The following is a 14,946-nucleotide window of genomic DNA, read 5'->3' as shown; positions in this document are numbered from 1 at the left end:
AATCCAAACATGGGCTTGAACCACTGACCCTTGGAGTTAAAATCTAGCTCTTAAACCACTTGGCCACCCGAGCTGCAGTTAATTTGCATGTTTTTTAATCGTTATATAAGCAATCCTCATTAACTCACAAAATATAAGGATAACAACAGAACTTTCCAAATTATACAATCTTTTCATGATTGTTACGCTTTATGATTTTCAGGTTTGTAATCGTCAAAAGATGCGTATAATTGATATTTTAGAGAATGGTAAATGTTCAGTACATTTGTATTACTATTACCTAGCAAAAAACATAACTACAACAAACATTTGCATATCTGAAACAATTTTGTTTTCAATTTTATCACTTAATCAAAACGTGAAAAGGTCCCTTTAAAAATACATAGAAGTTCTAAGCTGAACGAGATTATCCTTTAACCCTTTGCATGCTGGGAAATTTGTCCTCTGCTAAAATTTCGTCTGCTGAATTTCTAAAATTAGCATTTTCTTAGATTTTTTTCAAAGAATACTATCAGAATAGCAAATAGTTTGGATCCTGATGAGACGCCACGTTCTGTGGCGTCTCATCTGGATCCAAACTGTTTGCAAAGGCCTTTAAAATCCGTTTCCAGCGCTGAAAGAGTTAATTAATGCATATGCTCGCAATGGGGCCATGTCAATATTGATTAATTGGTAAATTGTATGCTCGCAATGGGGCCATGTCAATATTGATTAATCGGTAAATTGTATGCACGCAATGGGGCCATGTCAATATTGATTAATTGGTAAATTGTATGCACGCAATGGGGCCATGTCAATATTGATTAATCGGTAAATTGGAATAAGTCCAGAAGTAGGTCAATGTCAAGGTCAATATGAGGTGAGGTAACGTTGTTGTGTTGAGAGTGTACGTCCATCCATTTGGGGACATGCGTAAACTGGAGCTTACTGAGTTTAAGTGAGGGTACTTGGAACTTACTTCCAAAATGGCGTCATTTTCGTGTTTTTCAAGATAGAGTAGCGGATATTTTCACCGGGTAAGCCACTTTATATTTATATTTATTCCACTTTTACAGCGATTTCGGTTGATTAAAGCCCCATTGATTAAATATTATCTATAATCAACGGCAGGAAATGACGTCAATATTTCGATGAAATGACTTCATAATTCCAGCAAAATTATCCAGTCAAACTAATTTTGTTTAAATAAAAAGGTTTACAAAATAAAAAGTGGGATAAATAGAATAATAGATTAGTGTTGATTATAGATCAGGTTTATCATGCTCGGCACGAAAACGAAAAAGCACTCGTGCTTTTTGTTTTCTAAGCCTCGCATGATAAACCTGATCTATAATCAACACTAACCTATTATTCTCTATTTCTTTTAAATGAATACGCCCTTTGGGCTCTTAACGGTGTTTGCGCTTCCCTCGTGTTTTTGTTTAAAGTCATCGTAGACATCCGAATAAATAAGTTATTGAAGGAAAACCGTACACAAATCTGTTTTCTACCTACGTGACATTCGAGAAATAGGATGTACACATATCATTTTCTCGTATAATATACTGTATTGACACACATGTACAGTAAAATAAAACATAAATCACAATTATGTTATTTGCCCAACGCCATTTCATCTCTGTAAACTAACTTATTGCCAAAACATTGGTTAAACCCCCATTTTTGAACTGACTACCTTTTAAGCACGTTTTGGGACCTGATTTTGGGACCTTCACAAAAATCACAAAAATGACGCCATCTTGAAAGTAAGTTCCAACTAACCTCACTTAAACCCAGTACGCTCCAGTTTACGCATGACCCCCTGCACAAGTATTGACTTTATAAGCCTAAAGTCAGAAAATTTCAAGGTCAAAATGAGATCAAGAGGGCGTTTTGATAGCGTTAAAAGACATCATCCAGGAAAGTATCGATGCTTTGTAGAATTTTTTATCTATGTTAGACCATACATGTTATATTGGGAAATCACACACTGACTACTTCGTAACTCAAGACAATATGCAGGAAAGAGAAAATTGTACAAGTACTTCAAATTGCAAAATTGTCTATACAGAGGGACTTCCAAGGTGTATACAGAATCCCTCTGCTTTGATGAAGACTTAAGGCTGTGCAAAATGCTGTGTTGATTTCTAATGTGCATACCAAGTTTCATGATATGGGTTCGTATTCACTAAATAATGATTAGACTTAAATCTAAAAGTAAAAAATATTCTTTAATTGGAATATTTAAGACTTGCTTTAGTTTCAAGTCAAACTTGGTATTACCTATATGTACCTCTATTCACATCATTCTTCATGTAGAACATTATATTAATGAGATAGTCAGTACAAGCAAGTATATATTCAAATGCTGGAAGTATTTTTTTGGTACGAGAGTCTATTATTTATTCATAAGTCTAAGAATGGATTGGTGAATACAGCCCCAGTATCTAAAGGTGCACAGCAATATACCTCTGACTTCTTCAAAGGGGCATAAGTAAATGTTCATAACCATTTGAATCACATGGCCATAATATTCACGGGTCTTAATTAACCCAAGACTTTCTAATGAACAAAGCAAAATTAACATTCCATTTAAAAGTGTGAAGATTACTGTGGTACCTGTATCTGTGCTTCTTGGAATCTGGACAGAGATTGGACGCCAGTTTTGTATACAGCACCCGTATAATACTGATGAATGAAATGAAATTGAGCTGAAAAAACAACAACAAGATTTCGTTTTGTCATAATGTGCCCTCCAAAGTGGTAACAAGCTAAACGTTTATGACAGATGAGGGACATCAAACAACGCACACAAATGGATGCTAGACATTGACCAACCACAATTATTTACAAGAGCCATGTTAACATAGCCATCCCCGCTGAAATGTGTTTGCTTGTATGAGAACATTTGTTTTAGAGAGTTGAATACTATTTGTAAAACATGGCACCTGTGTAATCTGTGACAAAACGGATACAAATTTACTATGAAATTGAATAAAGGGATTTAATTCAAAAACTAAGGTAGATAGAGTTATGGTTCTTAGTCACTGCACTTCTCCTACATTGTACTTGCCATCTGTTTATATTTGAAATTTCAAGTAAATCCTTTCAGTAGATTTAGAGTTATGCTCCGGACAAAAATTTACTTTGAAATAAAATATAGGGAGATAATTCAAAAACTAAGGTAGATAGAGTTATGGTTCTGCACTGCACTTCTCCTTGATGCCATCTATTTATATTCTAACTTTGAAGTAAATCCATTGAATAGATTTGGAGTTATGCTCTGTACAAAGTTTTGGACAGAAGGACCCATGGACAGACAGACAGACTGACGGAGACTATTACTATATCCCCTTACGAAATTTCGTTTCGGTGGGGATAAAAAACAAGGGCTGTCACTGTAAAAGCTTAATGTCCCCAAAGTATTCAACAGGGTACTTGGAGGCAAAAGGTTGATTATATATATGACCTTATAGTTGGAAACAACAGACAAGTTTTATTTATTTTTTGAAAACTATGAAGTTCCCCTTCATTCCCTCTTTAATTATATAAATTCTAATTTAAATCCATTAATTACTTTTTGACGATGCTGCGAAGCATCGTCTAAGTTATCATATCATGAAAAAATTCTTCATAATGGCAACCTATGTAAAAGAACGAGCCAGTCCGATTGAGATAGCTCGATTTTTCTAATCGGCATACATCGCTGATTATCATTGATAAAGGTATAGGAAGCTCAGCTATAAATAGGACAGCATATTCTGGGAAAAGATTTAATAATAGTTTGAAAACGTTAATTTTAAATCAGTTATATTCAATCCATTATATGTTTATAGATCAATGCAACAACTATGCATTTTCTGAATTGTATTTGACATTTGTCGTGATTCAGTAAATAAATTGTAGAATTAGAACGTGTATAATTAACTTTCAACGCAATCATGAGTGTAAAGAAAACGAATTATTTCGAACCTGCCTTTTGTAAATGTTGTAGCGACTATGATATATAAACAGCATAATTGCCATATCATATCTGTGATACTCGCTCTTCTGCGTGCTTTTTCATTTTGCATATTTTATAAACTTTTCAAACATAAATTACAGAGCCACATCAGTGCACATACTATGTTTGACAATTCATTCGTTCGTTGGATATTGTTTGCTGTTTTAAACACATGTTAGGTCATATCGCGGAGATTTAGTTAACCTTACCATGTGTTCATGGGCGAACTCACGTATTCAAGTGCTCTTACGGACTATGTGCTCATACCCACTATCGATCGGGAATCATCATGAAATTATTGCCGTACTTAACATACAAATATGCCTAAGCTTATTGAATTAGAGAAAAAGAACAATAATCAAAAGAGAAAAAGTATATGTTCATGCACATGGGATTGTGAAATCAAGTCCGTACACATAGCATCATTAACTTAGGAAAGAAAACAACGAAATATAAAGTTTGGTATGATATAAATGTGAAATTAAAGAGCATGGTGTAATTAAAGAGCATGTCAAGTTTTGAATTTATATGCTGAAACGTTATGTTATAGCCCACAAACATTTTACTGTAACAGACAGTTTTTTAAGATAAGTGGTACAGAAAATACACGTCGAATACCTTTTCAAAGATATTTCTTGTTATATTTGATCGAGAATGTAACCCGCCTCCCAGTTTCGCTGAAAGGATCAAGTTCCCCACGGGTACTACTTCCCCGTACCCCCAATTTTTTTTTTCGTAACCTACATTTTTCGTACCAATTTTTTTTTTTACCCATTTTTTTTGGTACCCAAATTTTTGCTTGTAACCAATTTATTTTTTTCGTACCCATTTTTTTTGTAACCAAATATTTTTACGTACTTAACTTTTTTTGGCATAATTGTTGTACCCAAAATTTTCGTACCCATTTTTTTTTTACCCAAAATTTTCTTACCCACATACACAATTGTGGTGATGTAGATAAACTTAAATAGATGCTTTTATATCAATCCTCTTCAAAAGCATCGTAACACCAGTACTGTCAGTACATTGATTAGTTATGGACCACCCTGGTTCTAGGAGGCTCACACATGTAGAAACTTGTATGTACAGAGTTTGTGATGTTTGCATAACAAATGTGGCTTTTATCCAGGTATTTTAAATCTGCATGACACAGATTTGATATGGTCGAGACAGCATAGCAACAAATTAAAGTTTTTACAGAAACATATTAAAAAACAAGCGATGTGTTTGTGAAACACTATGTCTTCATATATATGACCTTTGACCTTGAAGAAAGAGCTTGACCTTTCACCGCTAAAAATGTGCAGCTCCATGAGATACACATGCATGCCAAATATCAAGTTGCTAGCTTCAATATTGCAAAAGTGTACATTAAATGAGCAATTTTGACCCATATATTTGACCTTTGACCTTAAAGGATGACCTTGACCTTTCACCACTCAAAATGTGCAGCTCCATGAGATACACATGCATGCCAAATATGAAGTTGCTATCTTCAATATTGCAAAAATTATGGCAAATGTTCAAGTTGGGGCAAACAAACAAACCAACAGACAGGGCAAAAACAATATGTCCCCCACTATAGTGGTGGGGGACATAACAAGTAGCAGCTGTGGTGGAAGACACAGGCTTAACTTTAAAAGCTTATTAGAGGGCCAGCATATGATGTTGTACAGTGTGTTTCTAACAACTAACCCTTGCTGTTTCAGAGTTAAGGATTGTCTAAGTTATATACTATTTAAGTCTAAACAAATCATGTGACCCCAGGGGCGTGGCCAGTTTTGACCCGGGGAGTATGATTTGAACCACTAGACGATGTTACACACCAAACATGTGTTTACGACAAAATGATTTTTGTATTTTTCATTTGTTAAATCTATTTTTACATCTGGTGATCTGCACAATGCAATTGACCACGTTTAAAAAAACATGGAAAGGCGGTTACCCAATGAATATTCCTGTGACATTTTGTTAAAATTGGTCAAGGGGATAAGAAGAAGAAGTCACAAGAATAGTAAGTTTTTGCGCCCACTGCACACACCATTGGACGACAGACATCTTTGGTATACTAAAAGCTCAACATGAGTACTATGTACTTATGTGGGGAAAAAAAGCAAAGGGCAATAACTCAACAAATATTGATAAGAGAGTTAGGATTCTTATACGCGACACTTCATCACAATGTCCTCTATCAAAGTGTCTAGTTTCATTTAAACACCTTCAATACTAACGGAGTAATGCTCCACACACAAAACTCACTTAAAGGCAAAAAATAACTCTATAAATCTTGACAGGAGAGTTATAGTTCTTATTTCCTGCACTTCTCCATAATGACCTTTATCAAAATACATTTATTTGAATCCTTTCATTACTTCCTTAGTTATGCACCACATTAAAAACAGACTTTACAACACTAAGCCAAGGGCAATTACTCCAAAATATTGATAATTGAGTTATGGTTTTTGTAATGTATTCTTTCTAACATTGTCCTAAATCAATTTACCAAATTCCATTTAAATTACTTAAATACTATTGGATTTATTCTCAAGGCAATACAATTTACTCAAATGGAATAGGCTTGTAAATACCTGATGAAAGAGTTATGGTTATTATATCCCTTCAATACTTTCCAAGTAATGCTCCACATAAGAACCAGGGCAGAATTAGGGATGGAATGAATGTATGAAAGACAGACAATGCCTTTGGGTGCACAATTAATACATCTCAAAAAAATATATATATTACATTGTACATATACATGAAAAAATGTCAAAGGCTGACATTTAGATGTGAAAATGAAGGAAAATCCTGTTTTAAATGTATGACCTCCAACGTCTATTAATGTCATAATAGTCATTAACATGAAAGACTTTAAAAATATTCCTATAATGAAAGATGACATCTTTTTTCCTAATAAAAGACAGAGTAAAACTGAAATATCTGTTAGGAGTGTACTTGTTTAACAAGACAATCTGACATGATGATTTTTTCATCCTTGAAACGGAAATACCTGTCAGAAGTGTCATTGTTAACCCAAAGATAATCTGACATGATGACATTTTTACCCATTATATTAGGATGTTCCCGTCAAAATACTTATCTTCACTAATGTGGTAATGTCCACAAATTGATATGAATATGACAGAATAGGCAGCATGAATATATCATGGACAGCTTCAACACTCTGAAGATTACACAACTCCTGTATCAATACCGAAAGTTATGTCAAACTTGGATGGAAATAAAGTCAGTTTTCACCTAATACACGATTTCCCAAACAAAAAACTTTAGAATTTTTTTAGTGTGATATATATAAATCCAGGTGAAACATTCATTCAAATATTTTGACATCATTTTTTATGTTGATAATATACTTACGGTACATTTTTTTGTGCAAGTCTTAAAAGCTATAAGCAATATACCCCCATCATAAATGTACACTACACACAACTTTTTCAAATTATAAAAATATATATACTAGTATATATCAGTGCTCCAGCTAGGATTTGAAAAGGGCAGGGGGGCTTTTTGTCAAAAGGGCACTTTGGACGCGCAGTATTTTGTGAAAAGGGCACGTACAAGCGCGTGGGTGTTTCTGGAATGCTTCCTATTGCATGTTAATTTATGTGTTATAAATAATTGTATTATTCCCATTATTATTAAACCATTCAAATATTATGTCTACAATGAGGATTAAAGTAATTACAATGTAATAAGAGATTTATGAATATTCATATGTAAAAAAAATGTGTTTGGGGAGAGGGGGCAGGGCGGAGGTTCGGGAGGGCAGGGCGCGGCGCCCTTCGATTTAGGCCTAGCTGTAGCAATATTATTGCTGAGCATTTATTAAATTTTAGACATGTATGTAAAAAAAAACATTTAATAAATACGTTAAATATTATTTATATTATTAATATTATCAATATGTATCAATATTATGTCATCTGTTGATATGCGCTATTAAATATTAACCTTTGATGATCAAGGATCAAAGGACTGTGTTCTTTTGTGAATTGCACTTTTTGAAACTGAGGTTGTGGGAGCTGGATAACCCTACCATTAACCCTTTCAGTGCTGGAACCGAATTTTGAAGGCTTTTGAAAACAGTTTGGATCCAGATGAGACGCCACAGAACGTGGCGTCTCATCAGGATCCAAACTGTTTGCTATTCTGATAGTATTCTTTGAAAAAAAACGAAGAAAATGCTAATTTTAGAAATTCTGCAGACGACATTTTAGCAGATGACAAATTTCCCAGCATGCAAAGGGTTAATGTGAGCATCATTCTGGGAAAACTGGGCTTAACCCATTTATGCCTAGTGGACCCTCCCATCCTTCTAAATTGGATCAATCTATTAAAAAAATTAGGGATGTCTGGTATATTTATTTCTATATTTAGAATATTTCTTACAGAAATTCCTTTAAGCAAACAGCGCAGACCCTGATGAGACGCCACATCATGCGGCGTCTCATCTGGGTCTACGCTGTTTTCCAAGGCCTTTTTTCTAGACGCTAGGCATAAATGGGTTAATTCATGTGCGTAGTGACTGCAGTCTGCACAGGCTAATCAGAGACATTACTTTCTGCCTAATCTAAAGGCAAATTCAATAGAGAGTGTTTTCAAAAGTTACACGCACAAAGATGTAAAGCAGTTTATCTTTGATGTAGGGTAAGCAGGATTATTGTTTGTTGCACAACACAAGGGTGATGTATAATGAAGGCGCAAAAAATCTGGACCAAACTGGATTTAGTTATGAACATCGGATTATACAGAAAACTGAAGTGCGTGAAAAATAAATGGGGTCAATGACCAACTCCCTGTATATAGGTCATCGCGATATAACAGACCAGGATATAACGGAGTTGCAGTGTAGTCAGTTTTGGTAATTTATTGTTCAAGTTGAAATAATTGAATGAAAAGTCGTGCCAAGACAGGCTGATATATGGCCAAATTGACCTTTACCTTTAACTGTGACCTCGACCTCTGTTGTAGGCTGACAGATTTAATAAACAAAATTCCATCACCTCATGGAGGTCAATAGTGGTACAATTTAAAATAGCATTATGTATGACAAAGCTGCAGTCTGGACAGGCTGTTTTATGGCAAAATTAAACCATTGACCTCTTAGTGTGACATTGACCTTTGAGGTAAGAGACATGTAATGCACACAACACATCTTATGATGGTGGATAATTGTGGCATGTTATTTCCATATGAGTTGCCTTCTGAGAAAACACGGCATAATACATGTGCGTGAAGTGTCGTCCCAGCAGACTGCACAGGCTAATCAGGGACGACACTTTCCGCCTTAATTGGATTTTTGCTTAGAAGAGACTTCATTTAAACGAAAAATGTCATAAAAGCGGAAAGTGTCGTCCCTGATTAGCCTGTGTGGACTGCACAGGCTAATCTGGGACGACACTTTACGCACATGCATTATGCCCAGTTTTCTCAGAACACGACTCATATATATAAGACAAAGTCATGGCTGAGACAGAAATCTTGGCACAGACAAACGGACTGACGGACCGGTTGACTGCTACCTGCCAAAATTTTTGTAAAGAGGAGCATAAAAATGTTAATACTTTCACTCAGAAGCAAAGTGAAAATGGCTATGTGCAAACAGCAAAATACTGGAACAGCCTGCAAGTAATACGTTTTATGCTGTTTGATGCTCATCAGTATCTAAGGGTTGGAAATGAAGCCTTTAAAACTTGAATCTAGTAAGAAAAGTCTTTTATTAAATTTAACTTTCTAAAGGACAACAAATGCGGAAATGTATGTATCTAAGTGGTAAAGGGTTAAGAGGTTTTAAAATCAGTTTAGACAAATTTCTTGAATACAGATGATCAAACCTTGACCATACCATAGAATTGATTGATGACTTCAATCTTTCTGAAATAACAATGATTAACTTACAGCTACAAAATTCATTACTGGATCCAATTTTAACAAAATATAATAATTAAACAAGTCTTAGACAGTAATCTAACTTTTTTCAACAACGACAATCTACAATGATTAATTTGTCACTACAGCAATCATTATTGGATTCAATTGTGAACACAACATCAATAAAATCTCTGATAGGACTATAGTCTTAACTTGTCTTTGACAAAATATCATTAATCAAAATACGCTGTTTAACTTACATTAAGAGCAGTTATTTCTGGATCCAATAAGACCCATTCTAGAATCACCCTACCCAAATGCGGAAAAATCAAACGTTATTTATCTAGCAATGTGATGAATTATTGAAAATTCTCAGGGACATAATTCCTTATCATTTTCTCGCAGATTATATTATAAGATTTTTTTATGATTTATTTACATTCTTCAGTCACTGCCACACTAAACTACCAGTATCTGAAAACATTTCTTTTAACAGCAATTTGCCTACCAGTATACTTATAGTATATTATTGAATTTTCAATTTAGAAATTGCATTGTTTTAACTAATTTTTTGGTTAAATTATTTTCTTTAGAATACTGTGAGTGTCTTGTGATTTGTTAGTGTTGATTGTTCAGTGCTGTGTTGTTTATTTTCTATTTTATTTTTCCAATTATCATTTTGTCAATAAATTTGAGTCAATGACATGAGGTTTTGGTCCAATGAATCCCTGTCCGGTCCTGCAAGTTTTTTTAAGTCCATGGGACCAAATGTCCTGTGGACTTTAAATACTTTTGGAAATGTCTGATCATAACTTTGGGGATTCCTCATTCATCTATGGCAAAGATGACAACCAGCAAATGTCTGGAGCATTACTGAATAACCCTTTTCCACTCAGAAGCAAAGTGAAAATGGCTTTTGCAACCAGCATAAAACCAGACAAGCCTGCAAGTAACTCGCAGTCTGTTCAGGTTTTATTCTGTTTGCTACTCCTCATTATCTTAGTGTTGGAAATGAAGCCTTTCAAACTTTAATATATTAAGAAAAGACTTTAATTGAATTTGATTTTCTAAAGGACTTCAATTGCATCAAAATGCATTTATAAGGGGTAAAGGGTTAACTCAACCAGACAAGGGAGATGGTCATCTTGGAACAAAAAAAAAAATTTAATTCAGAATTTTTTAAACATGATTCTTTGCCATAATATTTTCCAGACCCCCTTTGGTCACAAAAAGAGCCCTTGAATTTTTTATTTTTGACTTAACTAGGAGTATAATTGTAGGGTATTATCCCAAAATCAAATACTAAGATTTACTTACAACTACAGAAATCATTATAGGGCCATGGATTATCCACACCAATCCTGGTCGATTAATATTCCAGCAACTGCAATGGAAAAATTAAGAAAATGCTTGAAACACTGTATTATGTGAATTGGTATCAAACTGGGAATGGGCATCATTTTAGTGATTTTCTCAAACAAAACTATTCATTTCATGATCTGAATTTATTTTTGTACTATTTTATCTATACTTCTAGCTTAATAAGCAATTTTCTATGACTTTTCGTTAACAGTGATATTTTTTTTATAATTTAAACTGTATTTTTAAACTGTGTTCATGCGCCGCATGTACATAGTTTCATTTTATAAGGAAAAAATAAAATAAAAAACAAGATGTGTTTGAGAAACACAATGTCCCCCTATATGATGTTTGACCTTGTAGGATGACCTTGACCTTGACCCTTCACCACTCAAAATGTGCAGCTCCTTGAGATACACACGCATTTCAAATTTAAAATTGCTTCAATATTGCAAAAGTGACATTACATGCGCAATTTTGACCCATATACTTGACCTTGAAGGATGACCTTGACCTTGACCTTTCACCACTCAAAATGTGCAGCTCCATAAGATACACATGCATGCCAAATATCAAGTTGCTATCTTCAATATTGCAAAAGTATTCATAAAATAAGCGATTTGGGCCACATATATTTGACCTCTGACCTTGAAGGATGACCTTGACCTTGACCTTTCACCACTCAAAATGTGCAGCTCCATGAGATACACATGCATGCCAAATATGACGTTGCTATCTTCAATATTGCAAAAGTATTCATAAAATAAGCGATTTAGGCCACATATATTTGACCTCTGACCTTAAAGGATGACCTTGTCCTTGACCTTTCACCACTCAAAATGTGCAGTTCCATGAGATACACATGCATGCCAAATATCAAAATGCTATCTTCAATATTGCAAAAGTATTCATAAAATGAGCGATTTTGGCCACCTATATTTGACCTCTGACCTTGAAGGATGACCTTGACCTTGACCTTTCACCACTCAAAATGTGCAACTTCATGAGATACACATGCATGCCAATATGAAGTTGCTATCTTCAATATAGCAAAAGTCATTGCAAAATGTTAAAGTTGGCGCAAACAGACAGACCAACCAACCAACCAACCAACCAACAGACAGGGCAAAAACAATATGTACCCCACTACTATAGTGGGGGACATAATAATCCAGTTTTGTAGTAAAATCAATTTAAATGATAATTGGCCAATAAAGAACTCTTTAAAGGGACCTTTTCACAGATTTTGGCTTGTATTGAAGTTTGTCATTAAATGCATGAAAATGATAAATGTAAAGATTGGAACTAAATAGCTCAAGTATAAAACAAGAATACAATTGAAGAAAGAAAAAAAGTAATCCTCAACTGGGTTCGAACTACTTCCTCCTGAATATCATAAATAAAACGAAATTTTGCAAATCTGAGACTATTTTTTTTTCAATTTTGTCATTTTACCAAATCATGACAAAATATTAAGATCCCTTTAATGTAAAGACCTATGTATTTCAGCCATTCAGACTATTCTACTTAGAGATTAATTCCTTTGTATTGGATATGAATGCCAGTCAATCATTTATATATTTTTTATATTTTAAAGATATGAGTCGCGTTCTGAGAAAACTGGTGTGTGCACATGTGCGTAAAGTGTCGTCCCAGATTAGCCTGTGCAGTCCGCACACGCTAATCAGGGACGACACTTTCCACTTTTATGACATTTTATGACATTTTTCAATTAAATGAAGTCTTTTCTGAGCAAAAATCCAATATAGATGGAAAGCGGACTGCACAGGCTAATCTGGGCTGACACTTTACGCACATGCAGTATGCTCAGTTTCCTCAGAACACGACTCATATCTTTAAAATATCTAGTTTTGTTGGCCAATAAACATTAATTTGGGTTTCTGTGTCGAAGCATGCATCAAAGCTGTTTATTTGAAAAAAACACTATTAAATTGAAAATGACTTTGATTCTAAAATGATACCATTAACATTATTAATATACATTCTGACACTTCAACAAAGACAGGGCAAGGCTTTCATTTTATTTTTATTCAATTATGATACTCACAAATGGTTATCCAATCTGTACTTTGCAATACACCAGGCACCAATAAATGTAACTGGAAACACTGAAACAAAACAATCATAGTTCAAATACCCAATGTTTTTTATCAACTTGTATAATTTTAGAGTAGCCCCCACCCAACTCTGATTGTGTCGCTTATTAACAGCTTTGCAAGCATCACGTTTCCTTACAATATCCAAAGTAACTTCATCTAGCTCTTTTTTTCCATGCAACAAAAGCATTTTGATGAAAGGTTATATCAAACAAGTCAGAAAGGAAATGCTTTGGGACAAGCTGTAATAGAAGTTATGGTGTAATCAAATGCCTTGTTTGCTTCCAATAAAGCATTTTATGACGGCAGAATACCAGTATTAAAATAGCCTTTACATCTCTCGATGTATTACATCGGCTGAATAAAGCTCTTAATTCACATTTTTGTACACAATTATTGTGAGAAAACAAAAAAGGTCCTTACTCGCTTTTTGCCTTATGACAATTTTGGTCAACAACATTTGTTCCAACTAAATCACTTTTCCCAGTCACTATATATATGTTTTTTAGATCTAGGAATGTTTTTTTCCGAAACAATTACAAACTCAATCTAAGAGACACAGAATACAACAGGCTTATGTTCTCATATGTGATTTGGTTGCTATTGGTATTTGGTCATACAATTTATTTGTATTGACAAGTTTAAGAAAGAATATCTTAAATGCCAAACAATGTAATTGCATGAAAATATCTGTCCGTGCATGCATACACAGAATCACAACAACACAAACAATACACCTGAATATACATGATTAAAAATTGAATTTTATGATATTCGAAGTACTGAATATAAACATGAGAATGTATTATCTATAAGTCTTACGTTTATCAAAATGACAACAACTACACATATATACACAGTTTGTCCAACAGAAACAAACAAATTACACCAATCAACAGCAACACCTAAATACACAGTTCTGTAAGAGGAAACTATGTCATACAACTTAAACCAACCAACAGTGAAAACTATATACAAAGTTCTGAAAGAACAACAACTTTTAACAACCAACAGTGACACCTAAATACATAGTTCTGTAAGAAGAAACTAGGTCAAACATGCAAATTCGTTAAATTGATATCCCCCGCCTTTATACTTCTGGACACAAAAGTATTCTGGACATATGGACAAGGCCAATGTGCATCATCCTCTTATCCATATGTATACTCATACCAAGTTTCAATGAAATCCGTCAAAGCACTTCCAATATATGGCTTCGGACACACAAAAAAGCATTTTTTCAAGATACAAAGGGCTATTACTCCGTTATTATCTGAGGCGTACAATGCCATTTGGCGTGCATCATCCTCTTATCTATATTTATACTCATACCAAGTTTCAATAAAATCCCTCAAAGCACTCTCAAGATATGGCTCCGGACACACAAAAAAGCATTTTTTCAAGATACAAAGGATCATAACTCCGTTATTATCCGATGGTGTACAATGCTATTTGGCGTGCATCATCCTCTTATCCATATATATACTCATACCAAGTTTCAATAAAATCCGCCAAAGCACTTCCAAGATATGGCTCCGGACACAAAAGTGCTGGATGGACGGATAAGGCAAAAACAATATCCCTCCGCCTATTGCG

At 34.3% G+C, this 14,946-nt stretch overlaps 1 protein-coding gene across 6 annotated transcripts in view; it reads right to left on the bottom strand.

The window, feature by feature from the left end:
- Positions 1–14,946, bottom strand: part of LOC127855386 (parathyroid hormone/parathyroid hormone-related peptide receptor-like) — a 158,908-nt gene that overhangs the window by 13,695 nt on the left and 130,267 nt on the right. For all 6 annotated transcript variants that reach the window (XM_052390901.1, XM_052390902.1, XM_052390899.1 and 3 more), the window contains 3 exons: positions 13,302–13,362; positions 11,192–11,258; positions 2,599–2,690 (listed from right to left, as the gene is read on the bottom strand). In XM_052390901.1, coding sequence (XP_052246861.1) covers positions 2,599–2,690; positions 11,192–11,258; positions 13,302–13,362 — 220 coding nt within the window. The remainder of the gene's footprint in view (positions 1–2,598; positions 2,691–11,191; positions 11,259–13,301; positions 13,363–14,946) is intronic.

This window comes from Dreissena polymorpha, chromosome 13, assembly GCF_020536995.1.
Source record: "Dreissena polymorpha isolate Duluth1 chromosome 13, UMN_Dpol_1.0, whole genome shotgun sequence".
Classification (NCBI taxonomy): domain Eukaryota; kingdom Metazoa; phylum Mollusca; class Bivalvia; order Myida; family Dreissenidae; genus Dreissena; species Dreissena polymorpha.
This window is presented reverse-complemented; position numbering and strand designations above follow the sequence as displayed.